A 24,893-nucleotide genomic window follows, 5' to 3' on the forward strand; every position below is an offset into this window, starting at 1 on the left:
AGTGGGAGCGAAAACGGGAGCGGGAGCGACATTTTCAGAAGCTCCTGGTTTGGGAGCGAATCCCAGAGTGATTTTTTAAAAATATATATCTTTTTTTTTTATTTTTTTATTTTTGATACATATATGTCAACAAAAACATGTAGAATGATGAATTATATATAAAAAAACATAAAAAAACATAGATTGATCATTGAACCATATCACATCAATCATCTACAAGTTATAATCTTCATCAACCATGTCCACAAGTTAGTAACATACATATTACAACTGCAACATATTGAGTCTTGTAAATCATGATTCATCAAATTCAATCTTAAAGTTTCAACTTCAAGCTTTCAAAATTGAAAATTCAATATATAACAGTTATCATCATTGATCACCAAAGTTGTACTTGTAAGCTAAGTTTAACCATTACAAGAAATAATATCTTAGATATTTCTAAGTTCTAACTGTTAACATGAAATGAAATGTTATAAAATGAATTATGAATAATGAAGTGAAATGAAACAACTTTAGTCTTTCATGAAGCATCATATTCATAATTCACAATCATTACCAATGAGCTATAATTGCCAAATTCAAACTTCAAACTTTCATTGTCACAGTGATATATTGTTTACAAAAAATATCATTATGATATGAAAGAGTCAAGAGTCAAGGACTCAAGACTCAACAGTTATGAAAACTAATAGAAACTAGAAAAGACAAGTAAACTGTAAATCTACATGTGGCCCTTGCCACAAGAGTCTCCTGTATGAGCAGGTCGTGGTGGTATTCTAGGAATCTCCTGCACAGACCGACGACCAAAACTAGAAGGCACATGCCGTCCACATGAGGGTGTAGATGGAGGTGGCGACAACAAAGGAACAAGACTCGGAACTTGAGCACTGCTACTAGATGGTGGAGGTGGCATGGCTGCTACAGATGCTTCATCTTCATCCCTTATAAGTTCCTCTTCCAGTTCTTCAAGATGTATAGTGCCATCCTCCAAATTGTCATCCTCTGGGTGGTTGTCCCAAATTTTATATGTGGGATCCTCATAACCCTGATCATAGTAATGACTCAACAACCTGAAGTTGTAGAGCACATAAACCAAGCTTTCTGCCCGGTTTTCATTGAGTCTGTTTCTTTTCACATTATGTATGAAGCTGTAGGTGCTCCAACACCTCCCTGCAGAAGAAGTATTTACAACCTGTGATAGAACTTTTTTTGCCAATTTTGGCAAAAGTCCTTGGCCGCCATATGTTTCCCACCATGTGAGAGAATCAAATCTGTCTCTGTCTTCCATTGCATGGAAGGTATCAAACAAACCAGTGCCACTAAAGTATCTGCCTATTTCATGGCGCACAGCTGCACATTCCTCCCTGTCAGGTATCAACTTTTCTAATGCATCCAAATATCCTCTAGTTACCTCTACATCTAAATGGGGTTTGGTCCTAATCCCACCCCCTGGTGCAAGTTGGCCCAACCAAGATGTAGAGTAGTATTTTGGCATAAGGACATACACCAAGCAATGTAGTGGAATATTAAGTTTATTCCACCATACACACACACAATCGTGAATTAGTTTGTACAAGTCGGGATCTTTGTTATGAACAATATCTTTTATTTGCCCCAACATGGTATCCATCTGCTCATACACCTCGCCAATCACTGGTTTATCTGTATCTGCAAACCGAATCATGTGATAAATGGGCTTGGTGAAATCCAATACTTGCCTCACACTTGACCAAAGCATACCATCAAGAGCGACTTCCTCCACTAGTTCAAAACCTCGCCTGTCAGCGGCATTTGTAGCCCTTTCCTTTAATAGCTGCCAGTGTGGACTTGATACCATGCTAGCTAATGACTCTCTTACCTTCAAAAGGCATTTGAAGGTGAGGTAATAGCTATCAAATCTAGTCTTCGCAATCTTCAACAACTCCAATCTTGAGTGACTGCGGAAAAGGCCATGGGTATTGCTATGATTTGTAAGTAATTTTATCGTTTGTTTGCCTTTCTTGTACAAATCACCAATCCATTTGTATTGTTCATTTTTGTTCTGAACAACATCATGCATCAAAAGGTTCAATGTGTGAACCAAACACCCAGACCAAAATATGTTGGGGTATTTATCCTCAATAATTGCTCCCGCTGCCTTACAATTAGGAGCATTATCAGTGATGACTTGGATGACATTGTACGGCCCAATATGGTCAATTGTTTCAAGTAATGCTTTTGCAATGTTGATGGCGGTCTTTAACTTGTCTGAGTAATCATATGCATTTAGAAAAATGGCACCACTAATAAACACATCAATAACACTTATCAATGGCTTGCCTTTTACATTTTTCCATCAATCAGATACAATGGGCACCCCATGTTCAGTCCAAAAACTTGTCATTCTATTCAAAGAATGTGATATTTTTGCTTTTTCATGATCAAGTCCAACAGTTCTTGCCTTGTCATACCCAGGGCTCTTGTATCCTTTAGGGGCATCATTTATGGCAGAAACCATTTCGTGCCAATAAGGTGAGCGAAGAACATTGAATGGTATCCCACATGCATAGAGAAACTTGTAAACTTTTGAATCCACATCATTCCTACACCCCTCATCAAGGAAATCTGATATGGTTCTACGCCTTAAAGCTGGTGACCCTATGCCTCCATATCCACTGCTTTGGGAGGATGTTGAAGGAGTTCTTTATGCTGGTCATTGTGAGCTTGGTTTAAAGAAACCCCTTGATTTTTTAGATTTGTATTGGGCTTCCTCCTCTTCCCTTATGTATTTTGCTCTATCTGCTGTTGACACAGCTACACAAGTTTTGATTCCTATTTGTTTATCTGCATCCCATGGCCTTTTCCCGCAGAGGTGTTTTCTGGCACGGGCGTATGAACCTGTGCAATTATTGTTGCAATGGGGGCAATGAAATTTAGTGGTTCCACCCCCTCTCCCTGCTTCAGGCCTGTTAACATATTTCTACAATGCGGTTTGGTCTTGTTTAATTTTTTGAGTCATGTTCACCCTCCTCCAGCTCCTCATCGGGGTTTTCATCAAATCCACTTTCTCTAGCTTCTTCATCCCCCTCTTCATTTTGGCCCCTCCGTTTCCTACTCTCCAACACCATAATAACCAGAAAAGAGACCAAGAAGAAGGAAATGCCAAGAAATATAACCAAGTCCATGATGTTTGATATTTGTAGGCTTTTGAATCTGCAAAATTTAATGGGAATGGGAATGAGAAAATTAATTTAATTTATTTAGATTAATTAATTTAATTTATTTAGATTCAAGATTCATTTACTAAATAAGTTATATATTTACTAAATTACTAACTAAACTAAACTAAATTACTAAATTACTAAGTAACTAATGTTTAAACTACTAAGTTACTAAGTTACTTACCTCTTTGCAAGCTTGCTCCTTGCTCCTCAGTGCTCGCTCCTCGCTTCTCCTCGCTCCTTTGCACAATCTTCTTGGCTCTCCTCAACTCATTCAAGTCATAATGAAATAAAAAATGCCCCCCAAGCCCTTTTAAAACAAAAAAAAAAATTAAAATTAATTTTTTGTGGCGTCCACGACTTTTTTCGCGCTGTTCGCTCCCGGCGGCGTGCGCGTCACCCCCGAAGCGAAAATTAAAAGCTCGGGAGCAATTGCTCCCGGGCTTTAATTTTCGTTTTGGGAGCAACACCCTTGAGGTCGCTCCCTGTTTTGGTAGGGAGTGCAAATTTTTTATCGGGAGCGCGCTCCCGACCCGCTCCCGCCCGCAGCGCGGATTGGGAGCGGGTTCGAGGGGGATGGAGGGGGGGGCGCTCCCCCGCAACTCTGCCTGTAATAGCCAAAATGTGTTGCTTCACCCTGGTATAACTGCTAACAAAGTGATGCCCACAAATATTGCAGACCCAATCACGTGAGCCACCACCAACTTTTGGATTCTTTTTCGGCAGTCTAGTTGCATAGATTAAAAGTGGTTTTAGAGGATTAAATGTCCCCTTTGCAAATCTTTACATCTCTCTTGGTGGGCCTCCAGAATCTACACCATGCCTATTCTGGTATCTTGCCCCCCTGTGACCGCTTTCAACTTCTTCTTGTGCATCATGTGGCTCACTACAGTGGTAGCTACTGTCACTGTTCTCACTGTTCCCAGAAGAAGTTTGACTCTGACTCATAGTTGTAACTTTGTAAGTTGTAAGTTGAATGACAAGTCAAAATGTAAGTTGCAGCCTGTAGGTTGCAACCTGAAATGAAAATAAAAAAAATTTAGAAACATTATAGCTACAACACATGCCACACACATTGAAGTTTTCAAGTTTTGAACACTGATTTTTTTTTAATTTACAAGAAAAAAATTAAAATAGAAATTAAATTTTAATACAGTAAAAAATTATAAACAAAAACTGTTTCAATTTTTTTTTTTTACAAAAACAGTTTCAATTTTTTTTTAAAACACAGTGAACAGTGAACACTCAAAACATAATGATAAAAAAAGAAATGAAAAAAAATCCTTTGCTCCTACTTAGAAATTAGAATATAAATTGAGATGTGATGTATCTTGATGAAAATATAAAAAGATGTGAAGATATTAACGAATTATCATTTGAATTGTTTGATCACCCTACAGAAGCAAAATGAAGGAATTTTTGAAGGGTTAGGGCTTCATTCTTGTTGTTTGGTTGATTATAGGTCTACCAAAATAGCATTTGAACGATGAAGGAAGGTCTGTCCCAAGCTTTCGACGTTGAACTCTGAAGTTAGGGCTCAATTTTTGTTAGCTCGAATTCCAAAAATAAGAAGTGAATTTCTCTGTTCTCTACTGAAGCACCAAATCAGGGCTTAAGTTTCGTATTATTGGTGGATCACTCTAATTTTCGGTGGCATTAAGGCTACATACTGAACAATGAAAAGTTAAAACTGTTTCTAGTCACTCAACTAATAGTCTAATACCTTCTGCGTTTAGGAAAGAAAAGGATATAATTTAAACCTATGCTCAATTGTTCTGTAGTCTGCACATAAATCTCTGTTAACGTGCCCTGAATTAGTTACAAACTTTGCTCCAGATCTCTGAAGATGCCACTATTTTTCTCTAAAAGGGAGACCGAGAATCATGACCAGTTCTATTGATAGCAAGTGAATTCAGATGTATAGATCAGTGTTGCACACATCGCGATCGGGATTTAATCGGCGCCGGGAAAAAAGCGGAAAAAATCGTTAAAATCGGGAAAAAATCGGAAAAAAGCGGGAAAAAATCGTTTGGCACAAAAATATTCATTTTTTTTCAATTTTTTTCAATTTTTTTAATATCTAAACCATCTACAACATAAAATAAATACATTGACACATAAATATGATAAAAAAACTAATATATAAGATGTTTAATATCATTTCTAGCGCTAAAATCACACATAACATTGAATCATGTCCTGAATAGTAAGTCCTGAGTCCCAAGTCCAACTCAGCCTCAAAATATCAACAAAAAATATGATAATGTATCTCATCATGTCATAATGTCATATACAATAAAATGAAAGTCTAATCCTATTGATTTCCTCTGCCCCTCTTGCGAGAAAATGGCACAACTTTCTCTTTCCCTCTAGATGTAGAAGCTGGTGCCTGTGGTGGTGGAAATGGCAGTGGAGTCTGACGTGCTCTAGAAGCTGAAGAACTAGTAGTAGCAGCTATAGGAGGCTGAGGTGGACGGAGACCACGTCCTCTACTGGTGGTAGTGGTAGCCCGGGTAGCCCGGGTAGGCGGTGTCACCTCCTCCTCCTGCTCCTCCAACTCCTCCTCCTCCTGCTCCTGCTCCTGCTCCTGCTCCTGCTCCTCCTCCTCCTCCTCCTCCCCCTCCTCCTCCCCCTCATCCTGCACTAACCAATCCTCAGTGGGATCCATGAGAGGCCTCTCGGTCTCAACCCTCCATTCAGCAGTGGTGTCAATCCCATCCAATGAGATGGCTTCCGTATCAGGTGTCTTCTCTAGTTGTTTCACCCACAATCGAAGATTGTAGTAGACATAGACCATGTCATTAAGTCTATGGGACTCCAACCTGTACAAAGTTCATGAAATAATAAATTAATAATTAATAATTAATATTATAAAAAAAATATTGTTTAAAACTTTAATGAATTCAAAAATTTATTTGGAAATTTGCAATATTTTAAATGTTTAAGTGTTAACCTATTGCGCTTCTTGTTGTGTATTTTTTCAAATACACTCCAATTGCGCTCACATCCCGAGGAGCTGCATGTTTGGCTGAGGATGCGTATGGCAAGATTTTGCAAAAGGGGTACTCTGCCACCATACATCTTCCACCATGCGTCTACAACAAAATTACAAATAAAATTTTAAATAAACATAAGAAAAAAATGGAATTTGAAGAAACAATGAAATTTGAAACAAAGTTACAAAGTACATACTACAAACTAAAAAATACCTGGCATTTTAACCGTCCTATCAATGACAGCCATATCAAAGCCAAATAAGCCACCTGACAACTTATATTGCTCAATTTGTCTAGAGATCTCCATACGTTCTTCTGAAGATCTCACCATCTTCTGGACACAGGTTAATAATCCTTCCACGACCTCAACATCAAAATTAAACCCACATGCATAAGAAAATGCAGGGTTCAGGAAAAGCCCAGCAGCATGAATGGGACGATGGAGTGTGTTGTTCCATCGCTCATCAATGACCTTCCATAGAAGGAGTTGTCTCTGGAACCCATCATCTCCCTTGTCATCATAGTAGGACCGAATGGCTTCTTTGGCCCTGTCCATGGCTTCATACAAATAGCCCATTGCGGGCTTCTCACCATCTACCAACCGAAGAACCTTTACCAAAGGTTCAGTGACAGCGCACACCTCCTGCACTCCCGCCCAGAAGTCTTCTTGGTATGAAACAAGTCTGCAGACGGCCTCTCCTTCTGGTTTGCGGCTCATTGGCGAAGAACGCCACTCCTCTGAAACAAACATTCTCTTCAAATCCCACATAGAATTCAAGAGGGATTGAAGAGATATGAAACTCGTCGCAAACCGTGTAATGGCGGGGCGCACCAACTCTTTGTTGTTGGTGCATTTTCTCATCAAGCTAAGCACAGATGTGTGATTGTAAATAAATTTTGTGATGGTTTTTGATGAGTCAACAGCCTCTTTGACAAAGGGAATTTTCCCTATGTCCTCTAACATCAAATCAATACAATGGGCAGCACAAGGTGTCCAAAATAAAGTAGGATGCCTGTCCATAAGCATTCTACCAGCAGCAACATAATTTGCAGCGTTGTCCGTTATGACTTGGACAACATTTTCTGCACCCACCTCCAAAATAAACACATCCAGGAAATCACATAAATTTTTTGCATCTTTGATTTGATGAGTTGCATCAACAGATTTGATAAACATAGTCCCCAAGGGACAACTAACCAAGAAGTTTATAAGGGTTCTCCCCTTTTGGTCAGTCCAACCATCTGACATAACAGTGCATCCTGTTTGTGCCCATGATGCCCTAAAATCCTCCAATCTTTGGGTGCAGTCACGCTTTTCATCTTGAAGAAGCCGGCCTCTGAAATCATGAAGAGAAGGGAGTTTGTACCCCGGGCCAACACTGGCAACAGCATCAAGAGTAGGTTGGAAAAATGGATTATTCCTTATAATGCTGAAAGGAATATCACTCCAGAGGAGAAATTTTGTCATCAACTTGTCAGCTTTTTCTTTTTCAGTTCTTTTCATCATTGAACCGATAGTTGGTTGTGAACCAGGTGTGGTTCGAGGAACAAAATATGATGATGCAGCAAACGGATTGACTGACGCTGCAGTAGAACCTGTGCCACTTGGCCCACTTCCTTCAACTGACCTTTTTAGTTGCCTTTTGAGTTCTTCTTTGGCGTCTCTAGTGTGCTCTAATTCTCCCAATGCTCTCATGGCTTTTTGGATAATTTCAGCATTTGTCTTTAGACAGGGCCCCACATCACGTCCAGGGATTTGTGCAAGGTGGAACTTCAACCTGTACACCCCCCCGAATATTTCCTTTCCACACAACTTGCAATACAAGTTTTGTCTATCATTCGGAGTTTTAGGGTCACCATATTCCCAGAAAGGATCCAATTTCCTTGGCATGTTTGTTTTTGAATTTTGAATTTGCAAACCTATGGAAAAATAAGGATTAGGAAATAGGAATTTAGGATTACATAAATGATAATAGTAAATACAAATTACAATTTAGCATTTGCAAAATTACAAGCTAATTATTTCCAAAATCCCAATTTCTAAACCCAAGTCACCCAACCAAATGCCAAAAAACAATGAAAAATAAAAAAAAATAAACAATGTTTAAAGAAAATGAGAAAATAAAAATCAAAAATTGGTTCTCATAGTCATAACAAATAACCCATCCCAAATCAATGAAAAATTTCCAAAAATTCTTTAAAAACAATGAAAAACAAAGTTTTTATTGAACCAAAACAAAAAAAAATTAATCTACATACCTGGTTTATGGACAAATTGGCGATCTTGGCTTGGATTCCTCCTAAAATCGCTTCGATTCGCTCCCACAACCGACGGCAACCCTCTCCCTCCCTTCTTCTCCTTCTCCTCCGCGGCGGACTGCTGAATGAATAAAAAAAAAATCGTTTTTTCCATATAAAACCCCGCTGCCCGCGCCCCCCGCGATTTTAACCGAAAAAATCGCGATTTTATCGAAAAAATCGCGATTTTTTCGATAAAAATCGCTATAAAAAAAATGGGCGATTTTTTCGATAAAAATCGCGCTTTGAATCGGCAAATTTAAAAAATCGCGATTTTCCGATTTTATCGCGATTTTATCGCGATGTGTGCAACACTGGTTTAGATTCTAAAAGACCTCGACCATTACAAACTTCCTCTTGCACAGTTTTGTATTGAAGATCAGATCCTAAAGATGTAAGTGATATGCCCAAAATATCCAGACCTTCAACCTCCTTTAAATAGGCTTTACTAGTCAGGGAGGCTGCAAATATTTTCACATAAGATAATTGTCCAAAATGCTACAGAGATGTGCCTGAGATGTGCCAGGTATAGATGCCAAATTCTTGACAATTGAATGCTCAGATTAGGCTCCAAAAGCTTCAGCATGATCCCCTTATTGGCCTTTATGAATTTTCTTTCAGAAAGGAGGATCACGTAACCCACAGATCAGTTCTTGACATATAAATACTTAAATTCAGTTAACAAATTTCAGGTAGGTTGCGGTAAATATTTCTCCAATAACTTTCTACAAACAGTTAGTAGATAGCCATGCATACCTCTAAGATTTATGTTGCAACTGCCAAGGGAAAAGCTTTGTACATGTTATGTCTGGTGTGCAACATAAGGAATTATGAGTTTCTTTCTAATGTTCTGGTAGGCATAGTGCATAGAAGGTTAATGCAAAATGAAAGATGAGTAAATGTTGAGATGTGATCTACAGTAAATTACTCATGTGGATGTCAAAGGATGGAACCGGTTTCCTAAAATACCACTGATTGCTTGCATATGTTAAAAACTCATTTTGAAGGGCAAGCCTAAGAGAAAATGAGAACAATAAACTGAGCAGCAAGCTTAATAGTAACCCAGATTGTCTCTCAATTAAAAGCTTCCAAATGTTTCCAGCATGGCATAGTTACCTTTAGTTCAGAATCAGAATAACACATTTTAAGCAATAAACTTTTGTAAAATAAACTACAAAAAGAATTTGGGTTTGGAAACAGTGAACACGTCTTCAATGAACAACAATTCATATACACAAACATATCCAAACGCATTCTGTAGATGCACTCTAAACACAGTTACGTAGTCACAAATGCTCATGAAATGAACTGTTACTTACCTGTTACGCTGTAGCAGTCCACTTCTCGCATGCAGCGCTGCTCGCACGATGCTTGAAGGGAGGTGCTGCTCACACGATGCTCGACGAGAGCTGCTGCTCGTAGGATGCTCGACGGGAGGGAGGGAGGAGTTCTGGAATTTGAACAGTGAAATCGAAGGCTGTGAGTGGAGCGCTCAGCGAAGGTTGGGAGTGTGCTGTTCTGTGTTCACGCTGCCGTTTTTATAACATGAAACAGCTAAATTCCAAAACCCTACGCATTAATTAACTGTTAGTTAAAGATTAGTTTCAACGTTAAGTTAATTAAAATCATTTTTTGCATAAACGTGTGCCACGTCCCCCCTCGTCCCCCCTCGCCCCCCCACGTCCCCCTTTTCGGAAACGCCCCCCCTCAGGAAAGGGAAACGACTCCCTGGCACGCCCCCCTGAGTTTCCTCATTTTTGGGAGCGTGGGGAAACGTCCCCTACTCGTCCCCAAGTCCCCGGAGCACGGGGGAGTGAGGAAACTAGACCCTTGGGGGGGGGGGTGTGGAACACTGCGAAAATATAGCGGGAAAAGATCTGAAATTCGAACCCAAGGTTTAGACCGGTTTCTTCTCAAATGGTTTTTTTTTAGCTTCTGAAACTTCATAGCAAAAAAGTTATAGCGAAAATTCCACGATGACCTGTTTGGAGTAGCAAAACCCTAGAATCGAAAGCTCTAATACCAAATGTTATGAAACCAGCTCACAAAAAGATAGGAAAGATAGATAAATGCCTTAGAAATAAGCCTCTTCGAGGGGGCAACCTCCTTTACATTACACAAATGAACAATTCTTGGATGATACAATTGACAAGACCTCCTTTCTATATATAGGAGTCTAAGGGGTCATAATATAATCAGAGCCAACATAACAATAATAATGTAAAGGCACAATAATAACAATAGTGGGCTTCTATGGGGCACAATAATAACAATACTGGGACTACATGGACACAAGAATATAATAAGGGGGTTGTACTAATAACAATAATGGGTTACACTAGTAATATAGGGACCTAACAATCTTCGTTTGGAATTTTTATCATCTGGATTGTAACATGTGAGTGTGTTTTTCCTTCAACTGATTGATCCTCTTCTTGAGTTCTGCTATTGACTGGTTTGGTATTAGTTCCTTTATCTTCAACCTAGACTGTTACGTCTGGAGACTTCGATACTTCTTAAGTAAGCTGCTTTAATTTCTCTGTTAATGACTTTTTGTCCTTTTCAAGCTTTTAAATTTGTGTTAACAATTTTTCACTATGATCCTTAAGTCGCAAGACTTCTTCATTTCTATCAGCTGTGATTTTGTCAATTTCATTTTGCATATTTTGTAATACTTTTTTACTTTCTTAAGAAATTACTTTTGAAATATCTGATATATCTTCTGGCGTTACTGAATTTGGCTTCAGTGTAACATCTTGGAGTGTTATTTTCTTCTTCTTGTAAGAAAATGTTAAAAACTTTTTCTTTGTATTTAAGATGACGAATCCTACCGTTTCCATCCAGGGTGATCCCAAAATAATGTCACCTTGTTTGTTCCATAGGGTTTGAACTGAGAATTGTGATACAAATGCAAAATCTTCAATGTTTAACTGTTAATTGGCTATGTCATATTTTTTATTGCCAAAAAAGTCTAATTTTTTGGTTATATTTGACTCCAGGATCACTAATTGGTTTGTGATTTTAGGTGTTATATAATTTTTATCTTCTGCGGGAGAGATAGAAATAATAACATCTTTTCCTGTGAGAGTTTTCTTAGTGTTTAATAGCGCTTTAGCGTAGTTGGGTAAGGTTTCTAATAATCTTCTAGCCTTCATTCCCTTATTAGGCTCCATTTTTTTTCTCTTCACTAGTTGGGTCCAATTGCCTTACTTTTAGGGTTTTATAATAATGCCTCTCTCGTCTTGAATCGAATTATTTATTTATTTTTATTCACTTCTTTTGCTTCAATGACTTTTTGTTTTTATATTTTTTATATTTTTTTTCACAAAAAAAATTACCTAAGAGTTTGTACCACTTTTACTTTTAATGTTTAATGCTCGACATCTTTTTTAATTTGACTAACTCAAATTTATACTTTTAAGCTTATAAAGTGTATGTCAAATTGCCTTTTAGACTATTTCGCCACGTGAACAAAATATTCACTCCCTATTTTAATGAGTTTTAACTTTAGTTTTATTCTTCCTCAAACATTGCCCTTTGTAGATATTTTGCAATGGTCATGACTTGATCACTTAAACTTGACACTATTTTTTTTAATTAATGCCGATTTCCAAGCATTATGCATCACAATACTTCAAATATTCCTTTACCTTTTCCCCGATTGACTTAAATATAATACGTTGAATCTAAATTTAAATGTTTAATTGTGTGGATTAATATCAAGGGCGTACAGATGCAACTATATAGAGAATTAGTGACGTTTAATGATTGTTGTTCAGAATTAATTGTGTCATATGGCACTAGGCTTGGTGACCCTCTTTATTACAACAAACGAGGCAGTTATGGTTTAGGAAGACAATGGATTTTTTTCTTTTTCAACGAACAACAGGCTTTCCTCGACCAAAACAAATGACACAACAAGGTCTCTTTCAAATTCTCAATCTGTGGCGTTTCCCCTACGACTCTTATTTTTAACTAACGGTGTCTTCGATCTAGTTGATTTATGTAATTTTTATAATAACTTTGGTAACTTTTTAATAATTATTTTATCCAAGCAAATAATTGATGAGACGTAATGTTTGGACAATCGTGTCCCAATTTTCTGTCATGTCCTTCCTTGAAGCAACCCTTACTCTCGGTTTAAGTGAATACAATGATGATCATGTTAACCAAATATTATAATGACAACAGACACCGCCTTGTAACCCTGGCGGCAATTTCCAAGTGGGTTTCTGTAACCTTTGTGGTAATGCATTGTGGTCTATAGTGTCTACTCACGTCTAGGCGGAATACTTGCTCCCATTCGTTGTTGCGTGCTAACAAAGCCCATGATCTAGAAATGTCTCACTTAATATCTTTTCAGTTGAATGATGTTGAATTTGATTTTTCACTGGAGCAACCTCATTTTTTTATTTTTTAACGCTATTACTCTTTATATATATATATATATATTATTTATTTATTTATTTGTTTTTATTATATATAATATATATATTTTTTTGACTCTTTTTCTTAAATATATATATATATATATTTTATTTATTTATTTTTCTTTTTATATATATATATATATATATATATATATATATATATATGATGGCCAAAGACCTCTAACGAAATCAATGATGGATAAACTCCAAGCTTGTTATAACAAATGCTTCAGCCACGACGACAACAAAGTTGACGATTTGTATGGACAAGGACCTTGATCAGAGAACATGGCTCTGAGCAGCAGTTGAACGGCCAAAGGATTGATTGCTTTGATACCAAATGAAGCGAACAAAGTTCCTTCTTCAGATTAATTACTCCAGAAGACTTGGAATATAAAGATATCCATGAGGATACAAATATTATATATTAAATGTGTGAATAAGATGATGATACAAATGAAAGCGAGAGTTCTGCTTATATACTATGTAGGTGCCTCTTCATGGAGAGTCATGTCTTATTTAGACATGACTCTTCAACCTAATTACTAATTAACTAATCATTATTAATTATTATCATTTACATTATTTCCTATATATTTATTCATAACAATATCCCATCAAGCATTCAAGGACAAAACATATTCCAATCAAGTACCACTTTCCCCGAGAAAAAAGTTGTAGAGAAGAACATCAAAATGGAATATGTCAACACTAAGGAACAGGTTGCAGATGTCTTCACAAAACTCCTACCTCGAGAAGCATTTGAATCGCTTTGTCGAAAGATGAGAGTCATCTCTCTTGCATCCCATTAGAGCATCCCTTTGCTATTGATGTCAAAGGGTGTTGAAAGTGTAACTAGTATCTGTGTTCATAATTGCTATTTAGCTCTTGACATAATGTAATTCTTATAAAGAGAAGAAAATAAATTATTATAAAGAAAAATTATTTATAAGCATGGGTTTCATGTTTTATTTATTTTGTTATAGGTCAAAGCACCCATTGAGTGCTTTTATGTTTGTCTCATAAGTTAGTCCATGTCATCATGTATTAGATCCTTTCTCAGTTCTTTATGTAAGGAAACAAAAATACTTTTGTGTCAAAAATTATTTTTGTCCCTCTAGCAAGTAAGCTTCTTCATCTATCAAAATTGGCCTCATGAAGGAATTTTGTCCCTCTTGGAGACTATAAATATATGGTGACTTCGATCTATTGTGATACAATCCAATTAAGGAATTCGATCTGCAACTCATGTGGAAAAAGAAGTGCGAGAAAGACTAATAAAGAGAAGGAAAAACTCAAGGAAAAGAAAGCTATCTTATCAAGTCTTGAAGAACCTATTATTTTGACTCAGTGCGAGAAAATTTGAAGCATAGGAACAGATGGCAGGGACGAAGGTACAGATCGTAGTTGCAGAGATAAGAAGGAAGGCTAAGACATTGCTTGGAGGAGATTTAAGTTGACTTTGGATGGTCAAAGGCTTGTTGACTAGTGCATATTTGTCTTGATGAAGGAAGAATGGTTGGAAAGCTGACTTGGTGGATGGAGGAGGTCTTGTTGTTGGTCTAGTGGTCTTGGCTGTCTCATTTGATTTGGTTCTTAAAGAAAAGAATAATTTTTTTAGGTTTTTCCTACTAAGTCACTTGTTTTGATTTTCATGCTTTGGGTTGTGATAGTTGCTTGATGATAAAAAGGTAAAAGAAGAAATAAAAGAAGCTAATAAGAATTTAAATATATCACAAGTAATTATCAAGATGAGAAAATTCTTCTACCTTTCTGATTTTCTAACAAAGGGGGAGAATATGATAGGGAGAGCAACATCATGACAGGGGGAGTAGCATATGAGGAAATTCTTGCCATCAATAGCAAGGGGAAATTGTTGAAAGAATAATTTGTTATTGATGTCAAAGCATGGCTTGATGAAGATAAGAATGTCAAAGACTTAAAGAGCACTCTAAGCCTTTTTTAAAGAGCTATAATATGCCTCCCAACTCCTCTCCATTGAGGATAATTTTTTTTTAAAATTAAATACCATTTGTTTTTTACCTTTGTCTAGTCGGCATACTTAAGAACAAGTTGGCCTTCTCCCCAATAGACATATTGGTTCAATGTATGTTTGAATTAGTATAAATTAAGGCCATGCTCTTCCCAATTTAGCCAAATTAGCGTGGTGAAGACAAGAAGAGGAATTCAAACCTAGAGAAGTGAAAAGGTTCATATCTCATGAACCTAGGAGTTGTTTTGAAAGTGTTATGTAAAAAATTAGTTAGTTATAGTTTATTAGGCAAAGGGCATGATCAAAGATCATGCTTGTTCACCAAGAGGCACCTAAGGCAGTATATAGCCAGAGCCTCTCACAAAATGTAATCATCATATATTCTATTATTAATAAAATATTTTATCATGGATGTCAATAGCTAAAATTGTGTGCTTCATCTAGTATCAAAGCAAGTAAGGTCACTGCCTTCGTTGCCGTCCCATGCTATGCTGCCCTCCACACCGCTGACTACAGAAGACATGCATCAAATCCCTGCTTATCTGGTATTGTGCCTCGTCTTCTCTGCCATCTGATTGTTCTCCACCGTCTCACCACCACTGCTGCCATTTTCTTTGTCTGACGTCTCACTACCACTGCCGCCAATTCCCTCACACTGTTGCCGTTTGTCCACTCTTCCCGCCACCCTTCCATTGACTTCCCTCACGTTGTTGAGCCGTGTCGTCATTACATGCTAAGGTTGTTTCCTTAGCTGTGTCTTTTTTTTGCACGGCATATTATTTAAAATAAACCACGGGAGTTAATATATCATAACATATATTATATACGATATATAATTTATTTATATATATACATGTTATATAGTTTAAAACTATATATTATATAATTAAAAAAACTATATGTTATATAATTTAATTAAATTAATTTAATTATTTAAAATAGATATATATATATAGATATATATATATATATATATATTTAAGCTGGCGGACAAATATACACCCCCACAAACTCGTTCAATGTCTTCGATGTCAATGGCCGATTTCAGTAAAAATTGATTGACTTGGAGAATAGGATTACCAGCCACTCCGATGATTTGAACAAAAAATTAGTCGATCTTGAGAGTAAATTTATCGAGCATTCCGATGATATCAAGAAGCTTCAAGATATGACAAATCGGATAGAACTACAGCTTCGGTAGAACCAGATCCAATCCGAAATGAATCATAATCAGACATTAGCATTGCTGAACACCATGTGTGGAAGGACAAAGATTACACCTGAACAACTATTCCAAGATGATGGAGGTAATCAAGAGCACAATTCATCAGATTCAACAAAGTCAGCAGATTCTCACGAAAAAGCAGAATCTCCAAAAAAAATCAGCCACATGCCATCAAGGAAATAGTAATGCGGCTTTTTCAAATAAGCAACTTTGGGATACATTCACCAGTCAACACCCTCTTTTTGCTCCACCGTTAGCAACATATCAGCAACAGGCAAAAGTCGAGATGCCTAAATTCGATGGGAATGAAAAATGCAATGTTGCGTGGTTGAATAAAGCAGAAGAATACTTTGAGATTTACGACATCGAGAATGATGACGAAAAGATTAGGCACGCTTGCATGAAAATGGAATGGGAAGCATATAATTGGTATATGTGGTGGAAGAAGATGACAATCGCCATGAGTTGGAGAAAATTTAAAGATGCATTCTTTAAAAGATTCCAAGGTGTAAGGGAAGGAGAGTTATTTTCAACACATCAAATTTTGACAAAAAGGAAGTGTGGATGAGTACACTCGAGAATGGGAGACCTTAGTAACACGAGTACCTGGGTTATCAGAATCTCGTCTAATTCAATCATACATCTTCGGACTTAAAACTCATCTACAAGTAGAACTTGAGCTTCATGACATTACGTCAATAGAAGTAGCAAGACGAAAAGCAAAAACTGTTGAAAAGAAATTTGAACAGATACTGTGGTAAAAAACGGAAAAAGTATATTCGAGATGAATAATGCCCCAGTCTGTGGATTCAAATAATACAAGATATGTTCCACCACATCGTCGTGAAGGTGAAAAATCTAATGTGGAAATACAAAGGATAAAATAAGGCAAATGCAAACACTGTGGCGAGAAGTGGGACACTAAACATAGGTGTGCTAAAGGAAAAGAATCAAAGAACCTATATAACTGTGAAGCAACTAATGATTCAAATAGTGAGGATTGAGACATAGAAGAAACAAAAGATGCCCCAAATTTTCTCCAGAATTAGATGACGGAAGTATTCCACAAGTGTCACTATTAGCTATGATAGGTATATCACAACCTCAGACTCTAAAATTGAAAGGGCATATATAGAGGAACAACGTAGTGTTTCTCATAGACTCTGGAGCACCCACAATTTTTTAGATGCAACTGTGGCAAAGAGACTTCACATTTTCTCATTTCCCTTACCAAACATGAAGGTGATGGTAGCTGACGGTAAGAAGATTGAAAAGGTAGGGAAATGCCATAAGGTCAAATTGCAGATTCAAGACTTTAATTTAGAATCTCCGTTCTTCACTATACCATTAGGTGGAGTAGATGTGGTCGTAGGCATCCCATGGCTACGAACTCTAGGCACTTATGCTGCCAACATCAAGTACAGTTCATAAGATTTAACGGGGGAGGGTAGGGGTACAAATTACACAGATTCCAAGCACCAGAGAATCAAATTGTATCGTCATCTCAGATGATGAAGATGATTCGAAAAGGAGCACCCGCTTATGTAGTACAATGTCACCAATTAGAAATGTTATCTGCAAATATGATCAGTGAAGAGTCACCAGAGGTACAAGATCTAATTCAGAAGCATGAAAAGGTATTTCAAGACCTGCCTATGAAAATGCCTCCTAATAGGGAAATTGAGCATACAATAGAAGTCAAAGCAGGGTCAGACCCCGTCAACATCAAGCTGTATCGATATCCACATCACCAAAAGATGGAAATTGAGAGACTAATGCAATACCTTTTAAAGTGTGGGATCATCTCGAAAAGTAAAAGTCCATATGCTGCTCCAGTGGTATTGGTAAGGAAGAAGGATGGTTCATTCAGGCTATGCATTGACTATAGAGGATTAAACAAAATAACGATTAAAAACAAATTCCCAATCCCCTTTATCGACGAAATGTTGGATGAGCTACATGGCGCAAAATACTTCTCAAAATTGGACTTAAGGTCAAGGTATTACCAAATCAGAATCAGGTTGGAAGATATACCAAAAACGACATTTCGAACACACGAAGGTCACTATGAATTTAAAGTAATGCCATTTGGGTTAACCAATGCATCAGCAACATTCCAAGCCACTATGAACGAATTGTTTCATCCATATCTTAGGAAGTTTGTATTAGTGTTCTTTGATGATATTTTAATTTACAATAAAACTTGGAAGGAGCACTTACAACATCTGGATAAAGTTCTTACACTACTAAAAGAGCATCAGTTGTACGTAAAAAAATCCAAATGCACATTTGGAAAGAAAGAAGTAGAATATCTCGGACACATTATATCCCATGAAGGCGTATAATTGGACCCTAATAAAATCAAATCTATAAAGGAATGGAGCAAACCGATTAATGTATCCAAGCTAAGAGGGTTCTTAGGATTGACTGGATATTACTGAAGATTTATTAAAAACTATGCACATATAACTGCACCTCTGACAAACCTTTTAAAGAAGAATTCATTTCAATGGGATGAGGACGCAGGAAGGTGTTTTGAAGAACTGAAGGAAGATATGTCTAATGCCTCGGTATTGGCAACTCCAGATTTATCTAAACCATTTATCAACGAATGTGATGCTTTCAGATTCAGTATAGGTGCAGTGTTAATGCAAGGAGGACATCCAATAGCTTTTGAAAGCAAGAAGCTCAATAAAAGAAAACGTCTCAAGTCCACATACAAGAAGGAAATGCTCGCTATTATGCACACAGTGGCTAAGTGGAGACAATATGTTTTGGGAAGTTCTCCATTCGAACAAACCATAACAGTCTCCAGCACCTCCTTCAACAAAAAACACTTTCCAAAGAACAACAAAAATGGATTGAAAAAATTGCCGCCTTTGACATGGATATACTACAGAAAAGGGGAAAAGACAATGTAGTAGCAGATTCCCTATCTAGGAAGGACGAAGAACCAACATTACTTGCAGTCTCGGTTGTTGTTCCTGAATGGCTTAATGAGATTTGAAGTGAGTATGCTAAGGATCCAGAAATAATTGCGATAATAAATAACCTTCTAGGCAACTTAAAATTTGAATGGAAGAATGATATTCTCTAGTACAAAGGAAGAATCTATCTGAATGCAAACTCCAAGTTTAAATCCAAGATACTCAAGGAATCACATGATTCATTGTCAGCCGGACACGTAGGATTCTTTAAAACTTACTACAATGCACGTCAATCATTTTTTTGGAAGGGAATGAGTTGCGATATTTAGAGGTATGTAGTAGAATGTGACACATGTCAAATAAAAAAAAGTGAAAATATTATGACACTTGGATTACTTCACCCCTTAAACATTCCGAGTCAGAAATGGGAAGAAATATCAATGGACTTTATTGAGGGATTACTTGTATATGAAGGCAAGGACAAGATTTTCATAGTGGTCGACAGGTTGACCAAATATGCTCACTTTATGGCAATAAAGAAATCATACTCAGCTAAAGAAATCGCTGAGATATTTTGCAAAAATATATATAAATTACATGGTTTTCCGAAGGTCATTGTGAGTGATAGAGATGCCAAATTCAAGGGTAATTTCTGTAAGGAATTGTTCAACCACATAGGAACCTACCTAAATATGAGTTCTGCTTATCACCCTCAAACAGAGGGACAAACAGAGGTTGTCAATAAATGTTTGGAAGCCTACCTACGTTGCAACGCTACAGAAAAACAAAATAAGTGGGCTCAATGGTTGCATCTCGCTGAGTGGTGGTATGATTCTACTTATCACACGTTAGCAAAAATGACGCCATTCCAAGCTTTGTATGGATATGAACCCCCAAAATGGAAGGATCTAGCTACCGTCCAGACAAATCTACCCGCTGTTAAAAACCAACTAGAAGAAACCCAAAAAATCGTTCAAACCCTAAAAGAAAACTTGAATAATGTAAGGAACCGTATGAAGCAACAAGCAGACCGAAATAGAACCGAAAGAGAATTTGGAGTCGAAGAATGGGTATTTGTCAAGCTCCAGCCATACAAACAATTGTCCTTGAAACAAAAAGGAAAAAATAAATTGGCACCGAAGTTTTATGGACCATATTAAATCAATAAAAAGATCAGTCAAGTTGCATATAGTTTAAGCCTTCTAGAGAAAAGTCGTGTTCACAACGTCTTCCATGTCTCCTGCCTTAAAAGGGCACTGGGCGACCATCAATCAGTGCAAACAACGCTTCCATCCCTAGATGATGAAGGGTGGGTCATTCTAGAACTAGAAGGTATCTTATCTACTAGAGAAAGGAAGCTTCGATCTCGTACAATCAAGGAATACTTGATCAAGTGGAAGAACTTACTAGAAGAAGCAGCGTCTTGGGAGACTGAAGCGTTTCGTCGGCAACATCCGTCGTTACTTATGGTTTGAGGACAAAGCATTCTTTTGAGGAAAAGGCAATGTTATGTAAAAAATTAGTTAGTTATAGTTTATTAGGCAAAGGGCATGATCAAAGATCATGTCCGTTCACCAAGAGACACCTAAGGTGGTATATAGCCAGAGCCTCTCACAAAATGTAATCATCATATATTCAATTATTAATAAAATATTTTATCATGGCTGTAAATAGCTAAAATTGTGTGCTTTAGAAGGAGCAATACTTGTAGATCATTTCTGTGCATGATTAAAGGATTCTTGACGATTGTTTGATCTGTTTCTATGAGAATTCTTGGAGCTACATATTCAGTCTTTCTTTCTAGCGAAGATCTTGGCCTTAAGTTTTGATGTCAGCCTACCTTTGTGGCAAGAACAGACCTCAGCCCTCTTAGAACAGATCTCAGCCCTGCATTAAAGCTATTAGAATAATGTTATTTTAGTGTTTAATGCTCATCTGTGATCTTAATTAGCAGTTTCTTATTAGAAACTTGTTGTTTCTATTTTCTTAGTAGAAACTTGCTGTTTCTATTTTCTTAGTAGAAACTTGTTGTTTCTGTAAATACAGTTGTACTATTTATTGAGCTTCACTACTCATTGTAACTCAATTCAATTTCTTTCATTGATTATGGTATCAGAGCTTTGGTATTTTTTTCGAAATAACTTTTCATTGTTTGAAAAATTTCGTGCTTCATTTCGAAATTGCTCTCTAGGAGTCTGATTTTTTTTTTAACTGGGCGTCACAATTTCTAAGCCGCAGTTTTTTGGTTTTAATTCTTTCCAGCGATGATCTCTGTGATCTTTGGATTTGTTTATAAAAGGGTTTTGATCTAAGACTTTTGCGAATTCTCAGTTCCCAGATCGTATGGAAACCCTTCCACGCCATTCTTAAGTGGGTTTCTGGTGCTCCGGATCTGGTTATCCTTGTGTCTGTCTGGAATCTTGAACTGCTCACTATTGTCATCAGGTTTTTCGGCTCTTTTGTTCATATCGACGTCTGCTTTCCCTCAGACGAGATTAGTGAAACGACGACCGATACCCTTAATGGATGTCAATGCAAACATTATCTTGTAACGTCCATCAACATTGATGTTGAGAACAAGGAGAATGTGCTGAAATTCTTCGTTTGCTACGAGCGACATTTTCTTTGTTGTCTTCAAGCTGAGGATTTACGTAATCTGTTGGTTGGATCAGTCTTCGGAATTTTATTTGGGATCCAAATCGATCTCAGATTTTCTCTGTAGTGTTCCTGTGACAAGAAGCAGCGGGTGGAAGCCGAATCAGAACTGAAAAAGGCGGCGACGCAACTGCACTGACAATTGGAGCAGATGCCATAAGCCCCGCAGACTCACAAAAAGCTACTGTCAACATCAGGGAACGCCGAGGGATTATTGAAAATTGTGACGAGCAAACAAAGCGGATAGAAGGAAGTCTGGTCTCACCCCATGAACGAAACGAAACTCACTTGCTCGTAATCCACACATTTATTCTCGAACACCCGAAGCTGCCACAAGAAAAGCTCACGGACGAGGTATTTCCGTGACCTAATTTGGTGCTCGGGGGTGTTTTTTTTTAGTTCCATGCTAAAAGATTCTGCAGCCTGTAGCACCCTTTCCTGTGGCACATGCTGCATGTAATTTTATGCTGGTGCACGTGTGACCAATCTGCAGCCTGTACAACCACAACACACAGTTTGTATGACCTTTGTAGTGCTGCCTGCAACATCAGTTCACCTGCCAATTTTTTTTAGTTCCATGCTTCTGGCGTTTGGGTGAGTTCTAGTCCGCTGTGTTTTTTTGGGCAAGAGCTTTGTTCCTGGTCTCGGTGTTAAGCAGAGCAGTGCGAAAGGAACTGGCGAGAAATTGCTAGGTTACTGCATCGTTATTCGGAGTCAACCTCCTTCAATGGCTTTGGGGCAGGTCTCTGTCCCATCTATTATTCCAGGTCAGAAAGGTTGACTTGTTGTACGTGTCCCAAGGCTGTCTCGCTTCTGGGTATGAGGGTTCTGTTCCGTGGGAAGCTTGTGGTTATTTCGGTGTATTGTTTGGTTTCTTTTGTGTGAGAGTGTGTCTCTAAGGGTCTTTTCTTGTCTAGCACCAATCAGATTTTGTTCGGATCAGCCGGTATCTGCATTGAAATCCGTGCCAAACTCTTTTGTTGTTTCTTGTGTCTTGGAAAATGTGCAGATGGCCTCGCTAACCATCCTGATGTTGGAAGGCAGTCAGCGCTTTACTGGCACCAATTATAACACTTGGAAACAGAGAATGTTGACCATTTTTTAATATAGGCATCTTGACCAGCTTGTTTTGGGCAAAGAGCTCAGTCCTGGTACACCTGGTTTAGATCAAGATAAGTTTGATGATCAAAATCGAGAGGCTGTTATGCTTTTCAAACTCTCTGCGACTGATGATTAGTTACCACAGATTCCTTTCGGCAAGACAGCTACCGAAATCTGACAACAGTTGGAGGAATTGTACGAGACATCCGACAAGAGCAGAGCTTTCTTTCTAAAGTATCAGTTGTTCTCCATCATGATGGACGAACATATGTCGTTATAGGAACATCATAACAAGATTAAAGACATTCGAGATCAACTCGAAGCCATTGGTCGGACCATGGAGGAAGAAGATATGGTAGTCATCACTCTGAAAAGTCTACCAAAACCTTATGAGCACTTCATAGAAACACTCAACATTACTTCCACTAATGTTGATCTGAAGTTTCCGGAGTTATGCACCAAACTCCTGCAACAAGATCTTTCGAAACAACAGTTTGGTAGTGGTGCTTCATCAGCCTCTTCAGAAAATGCTTTTGCTGCCAAATATCCGTCTTCTCAGTCCTTTCAGCAGAAAGGTTCTTCTCAGCCTTCTGATCCTGCGAAGAAGAAAAATGTTCAGTGTAATTATTGTGACAAGTTCGGCCACATGAAGAAAGATTGCCGACAGAGAATCGCTTCTGAATAGAAGAAGTAGGGAGGGTCTCATCAGCAAGTGAATGTTGCAGAACATTCCAAGCAGAAGGAATCTGCCTTTTACACCTTTATGGCTAAGAGGTCCTTAGATCATGCCCTGTCTTTTGCCTGGTACATTGACTCTGGTGCATCATGTCATTTCTCTCACAGGCGTGACTAGTTTACTGACTTCTCATCTTCTAGTGATTCCATGGTATTTGGCGGAGGTGAAGAGTACACAGTGGTTGGTAGAGGTACAGTTCAGATCCAGTCTGATGGGCGCAAACTCATCTTCCTGAATGTGTAGTATGTTCCTGGTATGGAAATTAATCTGTTGTCTGTCAGCCACATTATGAGGAACTCTCCTCAGCTTTATGTAGTGTTCAGTGCACACAAGTGTTCCATTATTGATAGGGAAACTCGTCTTACGGTTGCTGTTGACCTAAAGGATCATGGTCTATACAGGCTTCTTGACACTGGTGATTCTCCAGAAGTGGCTCTAGCAGCTCATGTTTCTCATATCAACACTCTGTGGCATCAGAGATATGGGCATCTATACATTCAGTATCTCTCTCAGCTATCTCGGGAGGGACTTGTGTCAAGGTTACCTGATATTCAGACTCAACAGTTGGGAGTGTGTGGCGCCTGTCAAGCTGGCAAGCAACATCAGTCTTCATTCAAGGATGGAGAATCTTGGCGCGCATCTAAGGTACTCCATTTAATTCATGCTGATATTTGTGGTCCTATGAATACATCTTCAGTTACTGGTTTCAAATATTTTTTTCTTATTGTAGATGATTTCAGTAGAAAGATGTGAGTGTAATTTCTAAAACATAAATCTGATGTATTTAGTATCTTTCAGAAGTTTAAGTCTTTAGTTGAAAAAGAGTCTGGCTGTAATATCACAACTCTTAGGACAGATAACGGGGGGGAATTTTGTTCTTCTGCTTTCTCTAACTTCTGTGATACCCATGGCATCAAACGCCAGTTAACTACACCCTACACTCTTCAACAAAATAGTGTTGTCGAACGTCGCAACCATATGGTTGTGGAAATGGCTCGTTCCATGTTACAACACAGGAGTGTTTCGAACAAATTTTGGGTTGAAGCAGTGTTTACTGCTGTGTATCTTCTTAACCGATCACCTACTCAGGCTATTAAGGGGAAGACTCCAGAAGAGGTTTGGTCTGGGCATAAGCCTAAGATCAGTCACCTCAAAGTGTTTGGCTCGGTTGCATATGTTTGGATTCCAGCTGCTAAGCGCTCTAAGTTGGATTCCAAAAGCTAGAAACTCATGATGACAACGTACAGTGATCACCACAAGGCCTATAGGCTGATAGATTTAGACACTGATCATCTTATCTTCAGTCAAGACGTAGTATTTGATGAAGAC

At 37.9% G+C, this 24,893-nt stretch overlaps 2 protein-coding genes across 2 annotated transcripts in view; one reads left to right on the plus strand and one right to left on the minus strand.

Moving 5' to 3' along the window:
- Positions 1-24,893, plus strand: part of LOC149238768 (Pentatricopeptide repeat (PPR) superfamily protein) — a 406,793-nt gene that overhangs the window by 372,097 nt on the left and 9,803 nt on the right. The window lies entirely within an intron of this gene.
- LOC149238770 (uncharacterized) lies at positions 5,237-8,656 on the minus strand. The gene is made up of 2 exons (XM_089367035.1): positions 6,157-8,656; positions 5,237-6,025 (listed from the first exon to the last, which is right to left on the minus strand). The coding sequence occupies exon 1, from the start codon at positions 8,088-8,090 to the stop codon at positions 6,402-6,404; it is 1,689 nt and encodes a 562-aa protein (XP_089223161.1). The 5' UTR covers positions 8,091-8,656; the 3' UTR covers positions 5,237-6,025; positions 6,157-6,401.

This window comes from Pinus tabuliformis, chromosome 8, assembly GCF_031772625.1.
Source record: "Pinus tabuliformis cultivar Carrire ecotype Pingquan chromosome 8, CPIR1, whole genome shotgun sequence".
NCBI classification, from domain to species: Eukaryota; Viridiplantae; Streptophyta; class Pinopsida; order Pinales; family Pinaceae; genus Pinus; species Pinus tabuliformis.